The 22,310-nt window shown below is 38.1% G+C and overlaps 3 protein-coding genes across 8 annotated transcripts; 2 read left to right on the forward strand and 1 right to left on the reverse strand.

Moving 5' to 3' along the window:
- Positions 1-361: 361 nt before the first annotated feature.
- Positions 362-2,119, forward strand: fam136a (family with sequence similarity 136 member A). Its single transcript, XM_029444668.1, has 3 exons — positions 362-659; positions 763-903; positions 1,316-2,119. The coding sequence occupies exons 1-3, from the start codon at positions 573-575 to the stop codon at positions 1,502-1,504; spliced, it is 417 nt and encodes a 138-aa protein (XP_029300528.1). The 5' UTR covers positions 362-572; the 3' UTR covers positions 1,505-2,119.
- Positions 2,120-2,184: 65 nt separating this feature from the next.
- Positions 2,185-10,013, reverse strand: gmcl1 (germ cell-less, spermatogenesis associated). 5 transcript variants are annotated; one of them, XM_029444663.1, is made up of 15 exons: positions 9,605-10,013; positions 8,341-8,518; positions 8,097-8,223; positions 7,871-7,967; positions 7,660-7,757; positions 7,431-7,543; positions 7,271-7,336; positions 6,962-7,046; positions 6,774-6,864; positions 6,525-6,665; positions 6,064-6,133; positions 5,879-5,954; positions 5,642-5,787; positions 4,866-4,953; positions 2,185-4,753 (listed from the first exon to the last, which is right to left on the reverse strand). In XM_029444663.1, the coding sequence occupies exons 2-15, from the start codon at positions 8,514-8,516 to the stop codon at positions 4,613-4,615; spliced, it is 1,515 nt and encodes a 504-aa protein (XP_029300523.1). In that variant the 5' UTR covers positions 8,517-8,518; positions 9,605-10,013; the 3' UTR covers positions 2,185-4,612. The 5 variants fall into 5 exon arrangements, with proteins under 5 accessions (XP_029300523.1, XP_029300526.1, XP_029300525.1 ...); XM_029444666.1 differs by having other exon boundaries at positions 8,341-8,523; XM_029444665.1 differs by having other exon boundaries at positions 8,341-8,523; positions 9,596-10,013.
- Positions 10,014-10,559: 546 nt separating this feature from the next.
- Positions 10,560-19,192, forward strand: agxt2 (alanine--glyoxylate aminotransferase 2). Of its 2 annotated transcripts, none has more exons than XR_003833191.1 (14): positions 10,560-10,736; positions 12,008-12,096; positions 12,246-12,436; positions 12,546-12,669; positions 12,765-12,859; positions 13,156-13,249; positions 13,839-13,932; positions 14,559-14,659; positions 14,861-14,953; positions 15,907-16,039; positions 16,308-16,396; positions 16,521-16,670; positions 17,487-18,363; positions 18,717-18,761. XR_003833191.1 is itself a non-coding variant. In XM_029444836.1 (14 exons), the coding sequence occupies exons 1-14, from the start codon at positions 10,640-10,642 to the stop codon at positions 18,816-18,818; spliced, it is 1,551 nt and encodes a 516-aa protein (XP_029300696.1). In that variant the 5' UTR covers positions 10,560-10,639; the 3' UTR covers positions 18,819-19,192. The 2 variants fall into 2 exon arrangements, 1 of the variants encoding a protein (XP_029300696.1); XM_029444836.1 differs by having other exon boundaries at positions 18,265-18,363; positions 18,717-19,192.
- Positions 19,193-22,310: the final 3,118 nt, after the last annotated feature.

Raw genomic sequence — 22,310 nt, forward strand, 5'->3', positions numbered from 1 at the left:
GCCGTTAAACCTTTATTTGAGATAAAAAAGAAACTGAGATAATTGTGGGCAGTTTCTCTCCAGATGGACTGGAATGGAAATCTTGATTTGAGCCTAATCATTTACAGATCATACTATAATATATATGTATATATGTATATATATATATATATATATATATATATATATATATATATATATATATATATATATATATATATATATATATATATGTATATATGTATATATATATATGTATATATATATATATATATGTATATATATATATATATATATATATATATATATATTTATTATTTCCATCACACACACAAACACACCCGAAGCCCACACAAAACGGAAGAGGATTGTTTTTCTACAACCGGTTGCGGAAGTAAAGCGGAAGTGGCGCAATCATCTTCTCATCTTGAACCATGCTTGAGTGGAGGTGACCTTAGTTATACTCAAATTGTAAAGTAACAGAACTTGTCGTGGACACCGCGGGTACATCGTGTCAGTCCGGTCTGGTTAAATGCTAAACTTGAATCTTGAATATCAGTGAAGACTTTGCAGAGTGAGAAGGAAGAACAGAGATGGCAGAAGCACACCAGGCACGCGTGCATACTGTGGTGGAAGAAATGGTCCAAAGCCTGGAGAGGGACCACATCCGTGTAATGCAGGCAAGTGTCTTATCTGTGGAAATATGAACTGTGCATTCAGTGCTTTGTTTTTCTTCCATTTAGCACATGTATCACGACTTATCTGTGTGTGTTCTTGCTGCAGGGTCGCATGTTCAGTTGCAGTGCAGACTGCTGTGCTCGCTCCACTGACTCCATGTCTGTGGTGCATCACTGCATCGAGAGGTGTCACACTCCTCTGGCCCAAGCTCAGGCACTGGTCACTTCAGAGCTGGAGAAGTTTCAGGTGAGGAGACATTTGAGCGTGTGGTATTTTCAAAAGTGAACGTTAGCTAGTCAGGTCACATGTAACTGCTGTTCCAGCACCCTTTCAATGAGGACAGCGTTTTTCAATGACTTATGTAATGGGTTAAATCTTATTGGCACATATAAATGGTCATTTCCCCACGCAATTTAACATATACAATATATGAGCAAATGCAGATATGCTCACATTACAACAGCATTTGCACTTAAGTATTCCTTAAATTGTCAAAATGGACATGCCTAAACTTCCACCCCTGGTTAGATAATACAGACATTTAAAAAGTGTTCTAGGCCAGTTTGAGCCTAAATGCTTTTAACCTGCAGATCTCTAAACATGCCAACTTCTCACACTTCTGATTTTAGTCTAAACCATCTCCTCTATGCCTCCTCAGGACCGTCTTTCACGATGCACGATGCACTGCAACGATAAGGCGAAAGATCTTTTCGACTCCGGCGCTAAGGAGCCAGCTGTTCGATCACTCATGGACGGCTGTGTGGGCAGTTGTGTGGACGACCACGTGAACCTGATCCCCAGCATGACCCGAAGAATCAAAGATAATTTGGACTCTATACAGCAGTGAGGAGTAGGATGGCTGGCTCTAGTCCATCCTGGAGACTCAGCCTGAGGTCATTACACATGGTCATTACAGCAGCGCAAGGTCAGCAGACCAGTTTTACCAGTAACAACTGAAGAATAGAGGGCTGCACCATGAAAGGGGGAAGAGAGTGACTTTAAAAATGGATCAAAGATACAAGTCTTGACAAGTTTTAGAGGCTGTGACTCTAAATGTTGGTGTTTGTGGACATTTAAAAAAACTGCTCACTGTGAGATTTGTCATTGTACTTTGTATAATCTATAAATGGTAACTTCCCAGAAGACTGGGAGCTGAAAGATAAGAAATCCAGTGACGTATGTTTGTTTGTGTGGACAAAATAACAGCTCAAACATGCTTTTGAAGAGAAGTGTGCACATCTTAGTATAACATTTTAAAGTATATTATCCAATTAAAATGATCCACATGTGCATAAAGTTTTGAACCTCTTCTCAGCCATATTTCATTTTTGAAGTTTCTATCTGGTATGAGCCCTCATCCCTCTTTATTTTTGTCATTTAATTGTTGAGTTCTGTGATTGTCTGACCTCATGGTGAGATATTTATATATCTGAATTAAAAGTACTGTACCTGTTTATGGCCTGCATTACTTCCATAAAAACATAAGATCTGCTTGAACTATTGAGGAAATGATGAATGCCAGGGATGCTTTTTGTAAACATTTTAATGTCTCAATTATATACAAATGGTACAAGAAAGGCAACACTGAAAGTAACTGCAGGAGAACATTGTACATTAACAAATACAAGAAGCCGTAAACACACTGTAGATATGATGTAAATCCCACAACCCATTTATTTGGTCCAAATCTAATATATTGTCTATGTTCATATAGAAAATGTAATGATATTGAAACCATGGCATCATTTCTGATAACATTAAAAAGACTTGATAATGGTTTGTTAATCTCTGGCAGAACCCAAGACTAAATTGTTTTAGGTCCTTTACATCATAAATGTAGAACAAGTGACTAAGAGGCTGGCGCCTTAATGAAAGTTGTGACACCACACTAAATACAGTGGGGTTTCTCACAGCTTCTTATGTATGTCATTTTCAAACCGCCAGTATGTTTGACTAAGTATTTTTTTTTTTTATTAGTGCTGAGACAAAGATCTGCTAGTTTCAATCCAACCTGAGAACCTGAATCTGGACCATGCAGAGAATATGTTGTGTAGGCCTGGTTATTGATGTTTTCCAGTGATCATCTGATGTATACAATAAAAGGATTAGTCATCACAAAGTGATAAATACAATAAAATTGCTAGGACAGCTCGGTCAAATATGTAACTGTGTCCCAATGAACATCACTAAGCAGGAAATCGGGCTTCTTGTAATATCTACAGAAGCATAAATGTGTGAATAACTGTGCAGCTGTATTAAAGACCTACATTGGAAAAAGAGAGAAAACATGCGATAGCACCACAGCCCACGGGGGAATGGGCCGTTTTATTGGCTGTCGAAAAAATTGTATACATATTTTCTTTTGCAAAAATAAATTCGTACAAATGAAGTAAAAAATAAATAAAAACCAAACAAAAACATTTTAAACTGAACTTCATGACAGTTACAGCTATACGGGCGAATCAGGATAACTACAATAAATTAGCAGTACATGTCCGCTTTACAGGTTTTCAAAAACAGCATGAGGTAACAGATTTTCAAAATTGCCAAACAAATATTGACCTAATCAACAGTACAGACATGTACAACAACGTAACTGCAAAAGTATTTTATATGGTGATGAGAGCAAATAGCCTGCCTCAATGTGTCAAACAGGGAGAAACTGCACTGCAAAAGAGGAACAGTGGACTCCAGTAACTCTAGCAAATAGACATTTGACAGTGTAGCTGGTTAACACTGATAAAAGCCTCAAAATCTGAGGTCTGTCAACATGTCCGTGAGTTTCAACGCTGTAAACATCAGAAAGTCAACGTCAGTGATCGGACATCCAAGTGCAAACTGTGTAAATGAGGCTAACGCACAAAAAGATTATAGGGTTATGTATTGATTTTCCTCACGTTGTAGGTGTACGTATGTAACATCAGCAGGGTTACTTGGGCTTTGAGACTTTACTTTTATAACTTGAATGCAATGTTGTTCTATAATATTGTTTTATCATGAATATTATAGCAAATGTTATTTACAATGTACAAAGATATGGGGTATAATCTGGGAGTGGTGATCGCCATACTCCATGTTACAGAAGAGGTGGTGGACTTTATCATTTGAAAGTCTTAACAGAAGCTGCCCTGGTGTAGAATTGTTACTTTATCCTTTGGCAATATTATCTGTTACATTCATGCCAATAAATCATATTGAATTCAACTGTAATTAAATTGAATTAACAGCAGAGAGATGTCACACTTTAGACTATGTGGGATGGACTTCCAGGGGTTAAAGAGTGATAAAACACAGGCTGAAACTCCTGCTTAACTGCATCTATCAGTCAGTTTTCACAATTCAAAAAAGTGTAGTCATCAACTGTGCTCCACTTGAGCGTGCAACTTTTCACATAGCAGCGAGGGCAGGGAAAGCCACTTAATGCAGTTGAGGTGGTATGTGTATCTGACCACATCCCACAGTCGGTCAGAATGAGCAACAGGCTTGAAACTTCCCATACAAGTCAGTAAAAGTCCAGTTTCACCCTTATGATGTTACCCTATTCCAGGATGACAATGCCCCCATACACACCGATAAATTAATAGAGGTTCCATTAATATACGGGACTTGGGGATTTTCCATCTTGAGAAACGACCAACATCCCAGTGCAGACAGTTCATGGCAGAGGTCCAAAGTTTGTAGCTGCTCTGAATAGAAAAGTGGCTTAATACCTCCTGGCCACTGTCTGTGTTCCCCTGGAAACCCCATGTATGTGGAGCTGACTCTTAAAATGTGCCAAAACACTGAATACACAGATACAAAACCTTTTCCCCAAACACCTCACTGTGTTACATAAGCATGCAGATGGTATGTCCAATGTCAAAGTGATGTCAAAAGTGGCGGTGGATTGTACGTACAAGCTTGTGTCAGTGTCTCAGCGTTCCCAGAGGAACAGTTAATGGCCGCTGAACGGGCATCAAGACACGCTGCGTGCAGTGCTTTCTTGTTCTGAGGAATCTGACCGATGGTCCAAGTGAGGCGACGTATACAGGAAGTTACAGCATACATAGAGGGGGAACGTCAACAACCGGCTGTCCAGGTTCATCACCACATACTCCTGAGTCATTGGAGGGAATGGAAGAATATTGATCATTGAGCATCTTATACAAGGTCATTAATAACATGACACTTAAGCCTTCTACATCTACAGGTTAACAGTGCTCACTGACCTGGTCTTTCTCAAGGGTGAGAAGCTGGTAACCTGTTGAGCGACTGCAGACCAACTTTCCACGGCTATCAAAAGAGGCAAGGCGTAACCTGAACAAATAAAGATTGTCAAAAGTAAGTTAAAGACTTTCCAACATTAAAGCTGCAGGAACATACACACCTTACAGTGTAAGGTTAATATAGAGCTACCACCAGTAGCTGGCTAACGTAGCTTAGCATAAGACTGCAGATGGGGACACGGCTACCCTAGCCCTGTCCAAGGATAATGCCTAACTCTCGGGAAGAAAGTGAACACATTTCCTGAAATGCCAAAGCTATTCTTTTAAATAAACATCAAACACCTAGTTTCAATACATGACTATTATTTAAAATAACCAAATAAGTTCAGTTGTACAAATGCGGCTATGGTCTAAAATGGATATGATGCTTTCTATTGCAATTTCAGTAAATAAGATCAGAATACAATGAGTTAATAAATAGAATACTAATCACAATTCATTATTGCCAAATCATAAAAATATTTAAAAAAGCTCATCATTCAGATGAAATAGGTAAAGTAGTTTCTGTTGCAGTTGAACTCAAATACATATCTTCAATTAAAATGTCACTTTTCAGTATTTGCACTACACTCCCGTGAATGTATAGAAACTTTTAGAAGTCCTACATCACAAAATATTTGTTCTGTTTGAAACTCTTCTTGCACACGAGTTTACAAAGTTAAAAAGTTGATCAAATTCACAGCAGTACGCATAATTTAGATAAATAGTCAAAGACACACCTGAATGCCAGATGCCTTCGAGGTTGCAGACTCACAGCGCCCCCACATGGCTGACTCAAAGTATTTCTTTTGAAGACTATGAAACGGTTTGTGTATGTCACCAGCAGGTCAAAACCAAAGTTAAAGCCTGTCCACCGCCAGCAGTACTGAGGAGAGGAAAATATTTGTTTGTTATTTCTTTAAAAACATTATAAAAAGGAACAAATGTAACTGTAGCAGCGCGATTGTCCAACTCACATCTCCATCTTTAGTCAGTTTCCTGCCGCACCTCATACTGCTCAGCTCAAACTCATCTTTGTTAGCTTCCTGGGGACTAATGACAGACAGGTGACAGCGTTAATATGCATATAGTTTATGTTATAACATGAAGATGCTGCAGCAGCTGAAAAAAAAGGTGACATTGCAATTGTTCAGTCTCTCACCCATTATCATTGTCAAACTCTGTCCGGAGCATAGCGAACCACTGGTTTTTGTACACCGACGTTAACCAATCTGGAAAAAGTTGGAATATCAAATATAAATAGGACATATACACGTGGAAAAGACAATTCCTAGAAATGTAAACATCTTGTTAAATGTCAGACTAAGTTTGTCTAAATCTTTATACCACTAACAATGAAATGAGACAAGTTAGGAATTACAAGTACAAAGATGGAAATAGACTATTGGCCTACATAAACTGGGCTTTTTGTCCCCTAGAATAATCAGTCAAGTAACGAGAAAGCCCATGAAAACGGAATTTAAATTTGATTTGAACTGAATTCAAATCATTTACTCCATTTGAAAACACTAAATGTCTTTGATTCCAGATAATGAAATTAAAGATGTGTTTTTCCAAAGCATAGAAGAAGCACATTCATGTTGAAATGAAGCCACATCTCACCAGGGGGAAAAATATTATCTCTCTCCAGGATGCGCGCAGATGCGAGATCGTTGATGATGTACTGGAGACGAACGTATTTGAACACAGAACAAAAAGGTTCCCCCTCCTCTGTGTTAAAGAAGGGCTCTTGCTCACACAGGTCTGTAGAACAAAGACAATTGGAGACAGAGTCAAACATCTGTGTGTGGCTACCAATCGAAAAGATTGCATGTGAAGATCACTCCCTCATAAGATGTGGCCTTGCTATACCTGTCCTGCGTTTGCAAAGCCAGGCATCAGCGTCAGCCAGAAGCTGCTTGATTGGGCCGTCCCATGATGGATTGAGCTGCAGAAACATCCACTGCAGAGAGAGAAAATTACAAAGAAAGCTCTTAGAAGCAGGTCTCATGCGACACTGAGTGTATCTGGGAGCTATGAAGTGTACACATTTGATGTACCTTTTTCAGAGCAGTGTACACATCCATCTCCACCTGCATGACAAACAGGTCCGAGGACTGGATGAGCTGCTCCATCACCTCTGCCCTGGAGATGTATGATCATAATATTGTTACACCACAGCCATTTGATTGCCCTCAAAAAGTCCCAGAAGTAAAACTATTTGAGACCAATCTAATTAAACAGCACATGGTCATCATCATGCCGAAATAAAATTGCATTTGATAGCTTCATTATCAGAAAAGTTACAATGATACCTAAAGAAAGGATAGATGATGTAAAAACTAAAGAACAGAGCTGAGCACACACACCCAAGTTCTTTCATCAGGTCGACATTTTGGTGGGTCATCAGGTTGTTCAGAAGCCACTCAAGACACCTGCACAAACACATACACAGTGTGATGTGAGAACACAGCACAAAATACTGTTTTACCCTCGAATTACTGTGTTTTTAAATAATTAAAATCTGACTTTTTCATGACTAAATCCAAGCCATAGTTGCTGGCACAAGCGTAGTAGCCACACACAGTCTTCGCACTGATGTTTTCCTTCATGGTCTCTCCACACTGCTGGATCAAGCCATCCTGTAGACAACAACAAATCATGAGATTTAATTAGATTTAGTATCATATGACCGCATGTACGAAATCAATTCATTCAAGATAAGAATGTTATGTTTGAGACAATTCCATGTACTGACCAGCTGTAGCATACAAGCAGCTGCAAGAATACTGACAACTCTGCTGGGCTTGATCAGAACATCATCCCGGTACAAGGATCCAAATACGACTTGAAAAGCTACACACACACACAATCACACGCACACAATCACACACACACACAATGAAGTTCTATCAGTAAAATACATAACCACAGTTGACTGCTGCTTTCTGTGACTGAGGTCTTCTCACCTTCGGTGTCGATGTTCTGGTCGGGGATCTCCAAATTGATTTCCATCATGTTAGACTCCTTCCAAGCACCGCTGAACATGCTGGAAAAATACCCTGACTGGAAAATGCAAGAAGGAGGGAGAGAGACAAGAAAAATAAAGTGTATTAAAAGGACAGACAACAATAACCCACATGAAAGAAATGATCACGAATTGTCTTTGGGGATTTTTTGTATTGCTTTTTTTACCTGGCACAGGTACACTTTGTGGAGGTTCCACTCCTGTCCCAGAGCACAGATGCGAATGTCACTGTTTTCTCCATTCAGGAACAATGTCTGATAAATGTATCGGGATGTGCTTTTCAATTTCTTCCTGCTCAAGTTTGGAAAACACAAACAAACAACAAAGGAGAGACAAAAACAAATGTAAGACAACATATTGATGACATAAAGATATCGCACACTGAAATTATTTTTCCTTAACTAGTCTTACCTGCGAGGTGTATCGAGTATGGCATCGTCCTCCTCTTGTTCACTGTCACAGTCACACTGGGCATTTCGTTTCCTTTTCTTACACTCACATCCATGCTTGTGGCTGGTACTTGTGCCCTCTGCAGCCTCCTCTGATCCCTGAGAGGGGGACTGGAACCTACTGCTCAGACTTCCCATGTCTACACTTCCAAAGAGACGTAACCAAAAAACAAAACAATCTTTAAAAACATAACAAGTCAGCTGTACCGTTTCTTGACATTACAACAGAGCTGAATAGATCAATATATATCAAAATCATTAGAGCAGATACTGTTAGGAACTTTGGCTTTTGCGGTATCATGACTGTTGTGTTGTCGATTTTTGTTACTGACTTTTTAAGGTTTCAACTAACAACAAATGTAACATATTGCTTGTTTTGTCCAACCAACAGCTGAAAAACGCTGCAAATTCACACAATTGTGAAGCTGAAACAAGCTAATGTTTGTCATTTTTGCATGATAAATGACTTGACTTGACATGATTGATCGTCAAACTTGTTGCTGATTATCTGTTGATAGACAAATGGACAATTTATTTTTAGCAGATTCACTTTTTGTCAAGGCAGCATTATAATTAAACAATGAAATTGCATTAACTTATTTGATTGTCATTTGAAGTGAATTAAATATATTCCACATTTTGATAACTTCTCAAAAATGTGTGGTGGTGTACCACTAATCTTCTCCAAAATGTAATCATATCACATACAGTGTATATGTACACAATATACAAAGTAATTATTAATTAATTAATTAAATAAATATTAACATATCCTAACAATGGAATAAACATAGTATGCTCCTTCATTGAAATCTCTTCTTAAAATGTTTCTCTTTTTGAAAGCCCTTTGAAAGGTTTGATATGTATTTATATGTTATACTTCATTTTGTAAAGCACTTTGTAACATTGTTAAGGAAGTTTATATATTATTAATCAAAAGAATACATTATCTATGTTAGTTAAATGTTCAAAAATAAATCACATGACAATAAAACAAATGTTAGTTAACGTGGGTCTGTTAAACCTTTTCTAATTGAAAGACAATTTGAACAAAAGGCCTAAAGATTTGTGTTTTTGAGTCTGTGTTCACAACAAATCAAAAGCTGAGTGAAGTTGTATTAGCTACACTTGTCCATAACAGAGTCTGATGCACGGTCTCCCTCTTGCAGCATATACAAACCAGATGTACAGTATGTTTACTAAAAACAACGACTGACCTGATTTACCTGAAGATTAGCAGCGGGCAGGCTGAGGGAGAGGTGTCGGGTTAACTTGGACGGTAAACACTGGCTGATTATCTCCGTTAGACTGTCTGTCAGACGTTGACGAGCCAGTTGAAGAGGAGCTAACCTCAGAGCTAGCTTAGCTGCCGAATTCACAAACAGGGTCTGAAAACAATAAAGCGTTGCTTCTGACAAGCTACTATTTCACACAAGCCTTCAGACCGCAAAACTCTCTTTGGTTCCAGTTACATTTTTTTTTAAATGAGACCAAATGTAAACCCAGAAGCAGGAGAGGATGATGTGTTACCACCCTGAAAAGCTGTAGCTGCTTTTGTTGTTCTTCTTCTCTCGTTGGTTTCTAGTAGCATTCTACGTCACAGGTGGCTGCTCTGCTCAACGGCGCCACCTACTGGGAGACGGAAGGATTACACAAACATGGAATATGCGTCAAATCGATCATATATATGTTCGTAAACTTCATTTACTCAAGTAGGCCTACTTTACGTAAGTACGAATTTATTGTTTTTGTACTTTACTTGAGTATTTACATTTTATACAACTTTATACTTTTACTTTTCAGATCCCAATTTTTCATACCCTTCCTGTCCAATAAAAACCATGTATCCCCAAGGTTGGTGAATTTGATTTTCCTACTCCTTAAGATAAATACACTATTTAAAAAGCCTCTTGGATCAGCTGGAATCATGCATCACGCACAATCATGCATAGTCACAATACTGAAAATATACATAAAATGTAGTAACATATTAGAACAATATAGCATGAAATTAAAAGACTTAAGTAAAATAAAAGTGTAAACTAAACTAAACTAAATATAACACTTTGTTTACAAATGTGATTTGTGTATGTGCACACGCCTCCTGTGACGTGTCCGAGGGGCCACTTTGGTGTAATCTGGGCAATTTGCTGACCGCCCACCAGACACTGTTCGAGGCAGCAAAGCTTGAAGCTGTGTTGTGCTGCTGAGTCAGACGGTGAGGGGAGTAGAATAGCTGTGTGCCCTCTGCACCTGCCAACATGTATAACATTGTGTCCTCTCTAAGTGGCCGTTGTGCAGTTTTAACAGGACAGTTCTGCTCCCGGCCCGGTTCGGTCAGATTACATTTGGCAAGTGGTGAGTTACCATGGAGACGAACACAATCCAGAGTTACTGGTTATTATGGTCTGTTAATGCTGCTTATACAACCTGAACATGTTTGTCAATGTAAGGTAATGTAGAAACGCACAGTTGTTGAGAGGTTTTAGCAAATAATGTTAAATCTTTCAATTAGCCAAACCCGACTGGTTTAACGCAATTTACTACAAATAGTCTCAAATTACGTGAATATATCCACAAAATTGTCTAGTTTAATTAGTGTTATTAGGCTAAATGGAAATGAAGATCACAGTGTTACTCAGTTGCTCGTTTAAGTACCTAGCATAAACTAATGCAGTTTATTATAGTCCTAGTTAATAATGTTTTTGTAGAAACTATTTTGGAGAGGTTTTGATGCAATGCCATGTGAGACAGGTGTTTCTATTATTTTGTCCACCCATATATGTTAATGAGGGTGCGCTAAATAGCAGAAACACCTGTCACTTTAATGCAATACAGTTAAACAGCGCCAGGAACCCATATAGTTGAATCAAAAGTTCTCTAAAACAGTAAAAACTGAACATATCAACCTTCATGAAAGTACGATTATTGCAGTAGGCTACTGTTGTATTATAGACTGCATTAGTTTTAGTGATTAAAACTGACTGTCGCAGGTACATGAGGTACATTAGTCCAACAAGGCAGATTTGATAGAAGGACATAAAAGTGTGAGCAGCTATTACACAAGCAGAGTACGTTTAAAAGAGTAATTGCAATACTATACTTTCAGTCATATAATGTTACCAGGACTGGTGTGTAATTGGGCTACATAGGAAGAGGGAATAGTTCTGCACATGCTACAAGTTAAATGTTTCTCTTAGGGTTAAACAGTTGAGCTTTGATCATATAACTTGAAAGGGTGCAGTGCTCCTTCTATCTCACATTTGGCAACCAAGAGTCAACAGGCAGGATTTTTTCCTGTGTTGCGCAATGTGAGGTCTAAAGGGAACATAATGTGGTTGGAGTGTCAGCCAGGTTTCATACTGATTAAATACTGAAAGTCTGAATGTCATGAAAAAATTAATAGCATAAACACTAATTAAAATAATACATGTACCACTATATACCTGTAGATAATGAGGGGAAAGAAAGATGAGAGTTGAAAGACCTCTGAGTAAAATGTCACTGACAGGTTGTTTCACAAATGACTCTCAAATGTTATAGTAAAGCTTTGATCAGCCTCAGCCGAGAAACGCAGTCAGCTCATGCAGTCCCTCAAATAACTAATGTCCCTTCTACTTATTTCACAGGTGCATTATGTGAGAAATCAGCCTTCAAAAACCCTCCCACAGACATCCCAGATATGCCCCAATGCAATTTCGAACCAGAGGAATACACGGTAAGAGCAATATCCTCCAGGCATACAGTGTCTCCACAGTTGGGCATTGTATTATGTAATCACCCAAGTTATTAATATAACATTTAGGTATAAACATGTTGGTACTGACATGGTCTGTAACTTATCTCTATGCATTTGTCTCTGTCCAGGGTATGTCCAAAGAGCGGATGATGGAGATCCGCAGACAGAACTGCAACCCCATGATCATGAAGGTTACCTACTATAAGAAACCAGTGTTCGTCCACCAGGGATACATGCAGTGGCTGTGGGATGTGGACGGGAATCGATATCTGGATCTGTTTGCTGGTGTGGCCACTGTCAGTGTGGGCCACTGCCACCCGTAAGGTTCTTTTTCCTTGCTGCACAGTGATAGCAAGAATTATTATACATACATTTACTAATAAGATAATTCATCATTCTAATATCTGATTCCTGATCTGTGGGTACAGAAAAGTAACAGCAGCCGCCGAGCAGCAGCTGAAGAGACTGTGGCATACTACAAACATCTACGCCTATCCTCCTCTTCATGAGTATAGTGAGAAACTAGCCTCCTACTTACCGGATCCTCTCAAGGTACTGTGGCAGGTTTGATCAGCTGAAAGCAGGAGCCTGGATAAACATGTAGGCTGTAGTTACAATGTCTGCTGATCTTTGTTTTCACTGTCCAGGTTGTATATCTGACCAACAGCGGCTCAGAAGCCAATGACCTGGCCATGTTGATGGCTCGACTTTACACAGGCAACTTCGACATCATCACTTTGAGGTACTTTTCAAGTCTTTTTATGAACTACGAATAGAGAGAGACGTCCTTATGTACTTTATAATTACTTAAAAAGTATATGAAAATCGAGAAATGTTTTTACGGTTAATGTAATAGTAATGTTTAAAGACTAAAATTCACAGGCAGTGTTTTATATATATAATATTCTCTGTGAATGTGTGTGTTTAAATTACATTCTCATATTCATTCAGCTCAGTCTAGCTGGATAGTTTAATTGCCATATAAGTTCTCTTTTATCTAAATGTTTATAATGTTTCAGATTGATTTTTCTCTTCCAGAGGATCATACCACGGTGGCAGCCCACAGACGATGGGTCTTACTTCCAACGCAGCATATAAATACCCCATTGCTAATGGTTTAGGCTGCACAAATGTATGTATACATGAATATATAACAGTCAGTGCCATATAAGAAATACTTGCAACTAATCATGCACATTATAATCTCTATTCTAATGAAGATGAATATATATTATATTGTGATATGAATTGACAGATGTGTGTGTGATAGAAGAAGACCGGGGGGAAGCTATGTTGTCCTAAAACATGTGAAATTACATTTTTCATTTAGTGCATATATGTACTAAAAAGCATGAAGACCATGGGCGCACACACACTCACACACACACAATGCTCAGGCAGCATCTTCCTGAAATATAGCTGCCGTTTCTAGCAATACGTTTCTAAACTTGAAATACATTGCCGCTAATTAGTAGTCACTCCAAACATTTCTTTATGTTTTCCCTGCCTCTCGGTGCTTATGTTCTATGCATTAACGTTCTGCAATGAGCATCTTCTCGACTTGACTTCTGTTTTCTTATAAATTCCATAGAAATTGGAAATAAGGGTGAATGATGTTGTGGCAGCGTTCCACGTTTCATGATGATTTCTTTGTGCTGTGTTAATGAGTAAATGGTTGTTGCTGGTCGATCTAACTGACTAGTTTCTGCTAAAAAAAACAGACAATGTGTCCAGATGTGTTCAGAGGTCCGTGGGGGGGAAGGCATTGCAGGGACTCTCCTGTGCAGACCATCAGAGAATGCAGCTGTGCACAAGGTACACAAACACATTTATCCACAGCTCAACACACTCACACTGCTCATAAACAGGAAACCATTGACTGTGAGATTAAGCATTACATCCCCTTTTGCAACAATTCTATAAAACATTAACCTTACTGTCTTTTAATGTGGTTTGTTCATGCGTGATAAACAATGGTTCATGTTGGAGGTTTTGTGCCTTTTGAATTGCATATGAATTTACATACAGCACAAAACATCCACATAAAACTTCATATTTTATTAGAGGGAATGTTTGCCTTTAGGTGGTTAGTTGTTATAGTGATGGTTAATTTGGACAAAATAATCCACAAAATAAAATATATTTTATAACTTTTAATAACAAAAATAATCGAGTAATACTTATTTAAGGTCTTACACTTTGACTGATGTTGGTAAACTTTGACTTATCATTCATTAACTGTGAACCATAAAGTAACAGAAGAATGTTATCATATACTATTTTATGTAAAGTTGATTAACAATATATGGAATAATTGCTCAGCTCATAACTAGCTCATAAGAGATGGACATTATTTTTGTAACTTCTCATTTATGTCTGCATTAGTTTTACATAAAGATAACATAATTGTTTTTTTACATACATTTTGTTTAATCCCACAGGTCATTGCATGGCAAATGACCAATACATTGGACAGCTCAAAGAGACATTTGCTACTAGTGTCCCAAGTCAAATTGCTGCTTTCTTTGGAGAGCCTATTCAGGTACTATATTCTGTTGAGGAGTATTATATACAAGAAATGTAGTCTTAGAGTCAACGTGTTGTAAATTATTTTGCATGTCTGATTGGTTTCTTTGTCACATTGTCGAGTGTATGTCTTCACAGTAATATTCGAAAGTAATCTATGAATTTACCCAGTACATAAGAAGTGGCTGTGAGATGTGAATGTGTTTTATTTGTACAGGGAGTTGGAGGAGCTGTGCAATACCCTAAAAACTACCTCAAGGAGGCTTACAAACTTGTGAGAGAGAGAGGAGGGGTCTGCATTGCTGATGAGGTTGGATACACAATTTATATATTTGAAATGCTTTCTTTATTTACAATTTAAAAGATATTGATTCGTACAAACTTTGTTTCTGGTGAACGAAATTGTAGCTCTATTTTGGTCCCCTGAGGGAAATATTTAGTACTTTAGCTGCTAAATGAATGTTCCACTATGTTCATCAGCTAGCTGCTAACATTGCCTGTCTGCTGTTTAGAAACAGTGGGTTGTAAGAGCTTCTTTCCCTAAAGCAGCTGCCTGCTGCTGCTGGAAAAGAGGTTGATGAGAGTGATAAGACAGAACCAAACAGTAAAGTTGCAGGCCGTAAAACATAAACAATGAGCTATATATTAAAATATAACATTGATACTGATTATTGCAGCTTTAAGAAAAGTGAGGCACCTACTGCTCATGGGATAACATGTCGATATTCGAGTTGAGTCGGTTTATTACTCATCTTCACAGAATAAATTATCTTGCAAGATAAGGAAATCTGCACTGGTGAGTTTACAGCCCAATAAAAAAACGAAGAGGCATATGAACATGGGGTAATAAAGATAAGCACTAATGAACTAACTAACATAATGAAAGACGTCCAGTCTTTCATTATGTTATATTATTAGTATTTTACTATTTGTAGAATTAGATACTTGTGGTGGCTGCATAGGATTGTTTCTGACTTATGTGTCTAAAGGCAAAATGTATTAAAAAAATATCTGCTGAAATCCATATTTGTTGGCTTTTAGCCTTTCAAAAACATAGTTTCCACTGCGGTTAAAAAACTGTTTCTCTCTTCCACTTGCACACATAGGGAGGCACACACCTGTATTTTTTGTGATGACATAATAAAATATGACGACAGAAATTTGAAATTTTATTCAAAAACATCAATAGAAGTTTTGAATGTATATTTAAAAATAGATATTCGGTACTGCCCTAAAATAAATAAACTTTCCTGTACCTGACAGGTCCAGACTGGATTTGGGCGAACAGGAAGCCACTTCTGGGGTTTCCAAGGTCATGATGTCATTCCTGATATTGTAACAATGGCAAAGGGCATCGGTAATGGATTCCCAATGGGAGCTATCGTTACAACACCAGGTGAGACAATACTGTAAGACATAAAAGCCTTGTTTAAAAATCTGATTGTGCTTCCTAAAAGATAAAGTACAGTTATAAGGGAGTGTGCATTGAGTGTGTGTCCACTATTAAATTGTCAAGATACATGGATAGGAATAGGAATTACCTTACAGATTTATTTTGTGAGTTGAGAGTTTAGACACATTCCACTAAACAAGCTCAAAACAACATCATAATTTGAAGCAGCAGTGAGTGGCGGTGTGAGCTTGTTTATTCGTGTATTTTTCAGAAATTGCGGCCTCATTTGCCAAGGGTGTTCACTTCAACACCTTTGGAGGAAATCCTGTAGCTTGTGCTGTTGCGTCATCAGTGCTTGATGTAAGAATTCATCTTCTTTTATCAGTGTATCTATGCATATTAATATTATAGCTGCATCTGACTAGATCTTTGTCATCACACTGAATTACAATTCTAACCTGACTAATGTATTTTTACTTAACAGACCATCAAAGAAGATGGCACACAGCAGATCAGTCTTGATGTGGGAACCTATCTGATGACAGAACTGGCAAAACTCAGAGAGAAGTATGAGATAATCGGTGATGTCCGTGGGAAAGGCCTGCAGATCGGTGTGGAAATGGTCAAAGACAAGGTATTGAGTTTGCTACAGAAGTGACACTCACCTCTCCTCACATGCTTGAACAATGTGCATGTTTGTGCCGGGCCTCCCGGGGTCATGGTTCTGCATTGCCCCAGTTAACCATTAGCCAGAGCAGCAGTGACCCTCTGTAGTACAGTACATGTACCACTGACATGTTTTTTGAAATTATTTTCTATCTGTTGATACTGACTGGTATTTGAAAAGAGCCAGCAAAGAGAAGAGTCATTACAAAAACTGTTCAAATTAGAAAGTTTCCCAGGAGTAAATACAGATTTATAAAAAATGTATAATGTTCAGATTTGTCGATTCTGCCTTTTGTTTGATTTTGTTTGAGAAATATTGTGACAAATGTTCCTCTTTCGTGATACTGTTTTCAGTATCATCATGGTTTGTGAGACTTTGTCTTTGCTACACTGAATTATTTTTCAGAATTTGTTACTATTGTGCTAGCAATTTAGGAAGAAGTATTCTGGCCTCTTTTTTTCTTTTACAAAATTATCTAGAGTAGCAATTTTAAATGTATGATAACCGATAGCTACTGCCACCTCCATTATTCAGATGTACTGTGATAAAGCCAATTAGCAATCAGAGGTTAGGAGCTTAAGTCACAATCGAATAGCAAGGTTCTAGCTGATCCTCAAAAAGCCTTAACAGGCAATGGATTTAATAATCTAAAAATAAAGCCTTAACTGGTATTAAAATGTCTTAAATCAATCTTTCAAAAGTCTTAAAAAATCTTGAAATAATATCTTATCTATTTTTTTTTTTTTAGAATGACCAAATACCTATCTTATTAACGTCACGCAGGTCAGGATAGCGGAACCAACAAGACTACAAGAGTGACACGGGGAAGTGCAAATTCTATGAAGATTTTGCGGCATGGCTGAAACTGGTACCAGGCAATACGCGGGGCACGGTGTATTTTGTGCCGGAAGTGTTTTAAACTCCGAGCGGTGAGAATCAAGGCAGTGGAATCCCACATGCAGAATGAGAAACACAAAACTGCCAAGCAGAGAAGGACGTTAGCACCTGCCACCTGCCAAATAAAGGGTAAATGTTGGCTGTGGCAGGTAAGAAATCCAGGTCAACATGGCAGATAGGGTTTCCTTATATAAAGAAATGTTATTAAAAAAAAAGAAATTGTTATAGTCAGGGTTTAGGGTTACATAATATATTCCATATTTCTACTGTCTCATAATACTGACTTAGTGTTTATAATTCTGAAGCGTTCTCCATATATTTCAAAATTGGCAAATTGAAAAAACTTCATTTTTCTACCAGGTATTTCCCAGTTCTGTTATACCCTCGTCTCCACCACACAACCTTTTTCACTGGAGCAAAAAAGTAAAACATTGTTGTTATGTTTCTTCAATTTTGGATTTTGTACAGTTCATTACAGTACAGGACTTCATTTGATTCTGAGTGACATTAAAAAAGTCTTGAATCTAACTTGCCGTGCTGTAGAAACCATTGGACACAAGCAGTTGCACAGTGTTAATATAGTTAGTTTCTTTCATTTATTTACTATGATTACTGAAACCCATCCAGCCTCATCATCCTTTCACCTCTTCTCTGTCGTCCACAGGCCAGCAGAGACCCGCTGCCTCCTCAGGCAATGAGTGAGATCTTTGAGGACGTCAAGGACATGGGAGTCCTGATAGGAAAAGGAGGACTTTACGGACAGGTAACAGCACTCACCTTCTATCTCTCTCATGTGGTATAAACACAGCTGTCATCTACATCACTACTAAGATGCTTGTTTTGTAGAAAACTGAGTTAAACAAGTTAGATTTTAAATTGGGCTTTTTGCATTAACAAACCCCCATAGTGGCTTGACAAAAGAATTCACTCTGAAAATACATTTTAATATGGATTAATATTATGAATATTGCTGTGTCGGCTGCTTATCATATGTTCCAGAAATGTCTGAACTGCCTGCTCTGCCTTTACTATGTAACACAGAATAAAGCACATGACCTGGTTACACGTTTTCCAGCTCCATAATCTCCCCCTTTTGTTTCTGTTTTTCACACTAAGACTTTCCGCATCCAACCCCCGATGTGCATCACAATGGAAGATGCTGATTTCTTCCTGGCAGTTTTTAACAAGTCCATCCACAACTACATGGAAAGAAGGTGAAAGTCAGATAATGGGCGGCTTGATTGTTCAATGCCAAGGACCAAACCTGGAAACCCTCTCAGCAGTGGACTGCATTTAAAATGTTGAAAAATGTCAGTAATGACTAACTCTTTTATTGCCTTTGAAAAGCAACTGTAAAAGGGAACCTTTTTTAACTAAGTTGCAATTTGAAGACTTAATTCACTTGACATACCTCACTAGTTAAATGAGAAAATAATTGTGTACAGTGCCTTGCTAATAACTGACTTAAAATTAATTTAGCTTGTTTTGGATCTGCTCAATCCTGCTTGGCTGTAACGTTGTATGATTGTAATTTTTGAGCACATGCTTTGTTGCTGAATATAGATATAAATGTAATAATAATAAATCTTGAGCTTGAGGAATGACCATTTGCACTATTACACATTGGTCACACCGACCCCTTTCCGTTCATTTATGTCACTTCATACTGCATTCTCTTCAAAAGTCCAACATTTTTCCCCATCAGATTTGGACAACCATCCGTTGTCACGCCTGCCAGTTTGTCCCATTTCAGTCCCAACTTGTCCACACATGCATTTACCTCCGTGAACACATCACTCCCTGTTGTTGTCCCCTTCATTGACTGCATGGCTTCTCAAATGCCTCCTTTTACTCCGGGCATATGAGTGCTGCAGAATCCACCAAACACTCCTTGATAAACTCTCCGTCAGAAAACGGTTTATTTTTTCTAGTGATTTTGTGGGATAAGACATAACTTGTCTTGACAGCTGCATCTCTGGACGTGCAATGTTTTGTAAAAAGTCCTTGTTGGTTTTGCAGCTAGCAAAGCAACCGACTCCTTTTCCCGCTCTTCATCAGACAAGTTCTTGAACGGCGACTCAAATTGTAATCCTTGAACACAGCGACCTGCGCACCACAAACTAAGCACACGGCTTTACCTTTCACTTCTGTAAATAAATACTTAGCAGTCCATGGCATTCTGTATCAATCTTTCTTATTTTGGCGTGAGCGGACATTTTGAGGGCTAGCCGGCCAGCATTACTTGCATACGTGCATACGTAAATAAAGAAAAACAGCACCCTTTTCAAAATAATAGCAACACAGTTAGAAAGTTATTTACACCATGCACGCAATACAATGGTGTTGCTTTTATTTTGAAAAGGGTGTTGTTTAAAAAAATATATATACTTTTTCATATATGTTATAATTTACGATTGTCCTCATGCGGGCTGGACAGGGCCGGCCAAAGGGCCAGATGTGGCCCGCGGGCCGTACATTGCCCAGGTCTGCCTTAACAGCTCTGAGCCAGCCAGCCCCAACCCATATAATGTAAATGTGAACACATAAGGGACGGGTTCAGGAATTACATGTTTATTTAAAGTATGTATTACTTGTACAGACATGTTTATAAGATGTATGTATTTTAATTGCATATATACATTGTATTCAGTGTGGGAGTCCCTAGCATCTGCAAGGGACTTGTTGTAAACATAGGTTGCAGACTGTGCCTGCCTCAAGGCTAACTGAAGGCTACATTACATCTACATCTACATCGACATCTTTACCTCAGCTTTGGTCACTTGGTTTGCCTCTGAAACAGTTCTTGTGACAAATGAAGTCATTGACAGTGTATGTTTTGTGCCTCTTGGGCGTGCTTGTGCTTGGACGCTTTTTCCGCCGTGTGCAATCATACAATCTAAATGGCACACTTTACAAAAAGCACGAGTTTGCCCGACTCTGCTTTTTATTAAATAAGGGAAGGTCTCCTCCCATTTGTCTAGTTACTTGCATAAAGTTTTAACTTGTTTGGCAGGTACAACTGCGTCTCCATCTATCATGTTCACTGTGACTCTCATCATCTTCTTCTTCTGTTTTATTGTTCCTGTTTTCTCTTCTGTGTGTCATCTGCTCTACCGGAGGCCACTTTACCACTGTACACTTTTTAAAATTAGGCCTATTTTTATTTTTGAAAGGTTAAAAATATGGGATAATTACTGGAAAATATTTAAACGGGAGGACAGCGGGATAGAAGTAAAAATACGGGATTATCCCGGGAAATTTGTCGTACGATGCTGCGTTACTGAATTGTTACACATTCTTGCAGACAACAGTGTATAACATTGATGTGGGGAAAATGAAGGAGTCACCCAGAGTCAGAGACTTGAGAGCCAGACTGCTTGACCAGCTAGTACCAGTCTCACTCTCTGAATAAGAGGCTAAAACAATACTGACCGGTTTCATGCGTCAGAATTTGTATCCCAGCAGCCAGAAGTTGATGGTGTTATACTGGAACCGTTGATAAATTATATAAAATTACTGAAAACCCAAGGCCTTAGTCTTAGTAGTGTTTGATTGAGAGGAATGATTCTCAAACAGTATACAGTGAGGAAGATCCCAAAGTGATCCTTCGTGGAAAAAATATGTTTGATATGCATTACAAATGTCTCCAAGACAACCCACCATTGAACTCCTTGTATGGTTTGAAAAAGACTTCTACACTTAACTCATTGAATTATTTCCATGTTTGAAATAATTACTCATTTGATATAATGCATGACCTTCTTGAGGGTGTGACTCAGTGTGAGATCAAATTGCTTTTTGAATATCTCACAAAAGACTTAATATCACAACAGAACTTGCTTTCCAGGATTGATGGTTTTGACTACGGATTTTTAGAACGAAAGAAACGTCAGACAAAGATAATTTTGGACAGTGCTGGCAATGGCATTGGTTTGAATTCTATTCAGACATTGTGTCTTGTGAAAAACATCCCACTGTTTGGTGACATCATTCCTGCAGGAAACAAAAACTGGAATGTGTTACTGTTGTTACTTAAAATAATGAACATGGTTGTGTCACTTTTTCTCACTCTAGGTAAGACAATATATTTAAAGCATTCGATTGTTGACCACCACAAACTATTGAAGCACTTGTATCCACATAGAAACTTGCTACCGAAGCATCATTTTATGACCCACTGTATATGTGGTCTATGAGGTTTGAAGCCAAAGACGAGATGTTTAAAGATTATTTCAAAAACAACAAAATCACTTGCTAAAAAGCATCAGATGGCTATTGCTTATCACTGGGAAACCTTCACCCTCAAATAAAAAGAGTATGGACCAATTAAGACTTATTCCCTCAGAGATGTGAATGTGGTCAACAATGAAATGCTTGAAATGATTTTGTCAAAAGATGTTTTCTCAACTAGTGTTAAAGTTGATGGTGTAGAATATACATGTGGACTTGTTTGTCTTTTGTCAAATATGTGATGTACTTTTGGTTGAAGGTAACACATTTTGTTTATTAACAAGCTATTCACCGAGAATTATTTTGATGACCATCATCATGCATTTCGAGTGTTACAAAGTGAGGAAAGGTTCATAATAAAAATGTCTGAGCTTAAATTCCATAAGCCATTTGATATTCAAAGCTCATACAATGTTTCAGATGAAAGTTTGTTCACCGACCCAGGACTCGGTGGAGAAACTAGCTTTAGTGTGTGAAGTA

Source organism: Cottoperca gobio, chromosome 12 (assembly GCF_900634415.1).
Source record: "Cottoperca gobio chromosome 12, fCotGob3.1, whole genome shotgun sequence".
Classification (NCBI taxonomy): Eukaryota; Metazoa; Chordata; class Actinopteri; order Perciformes; family Bovichtidae; genus Cottoperca; species Cottoperca gobio.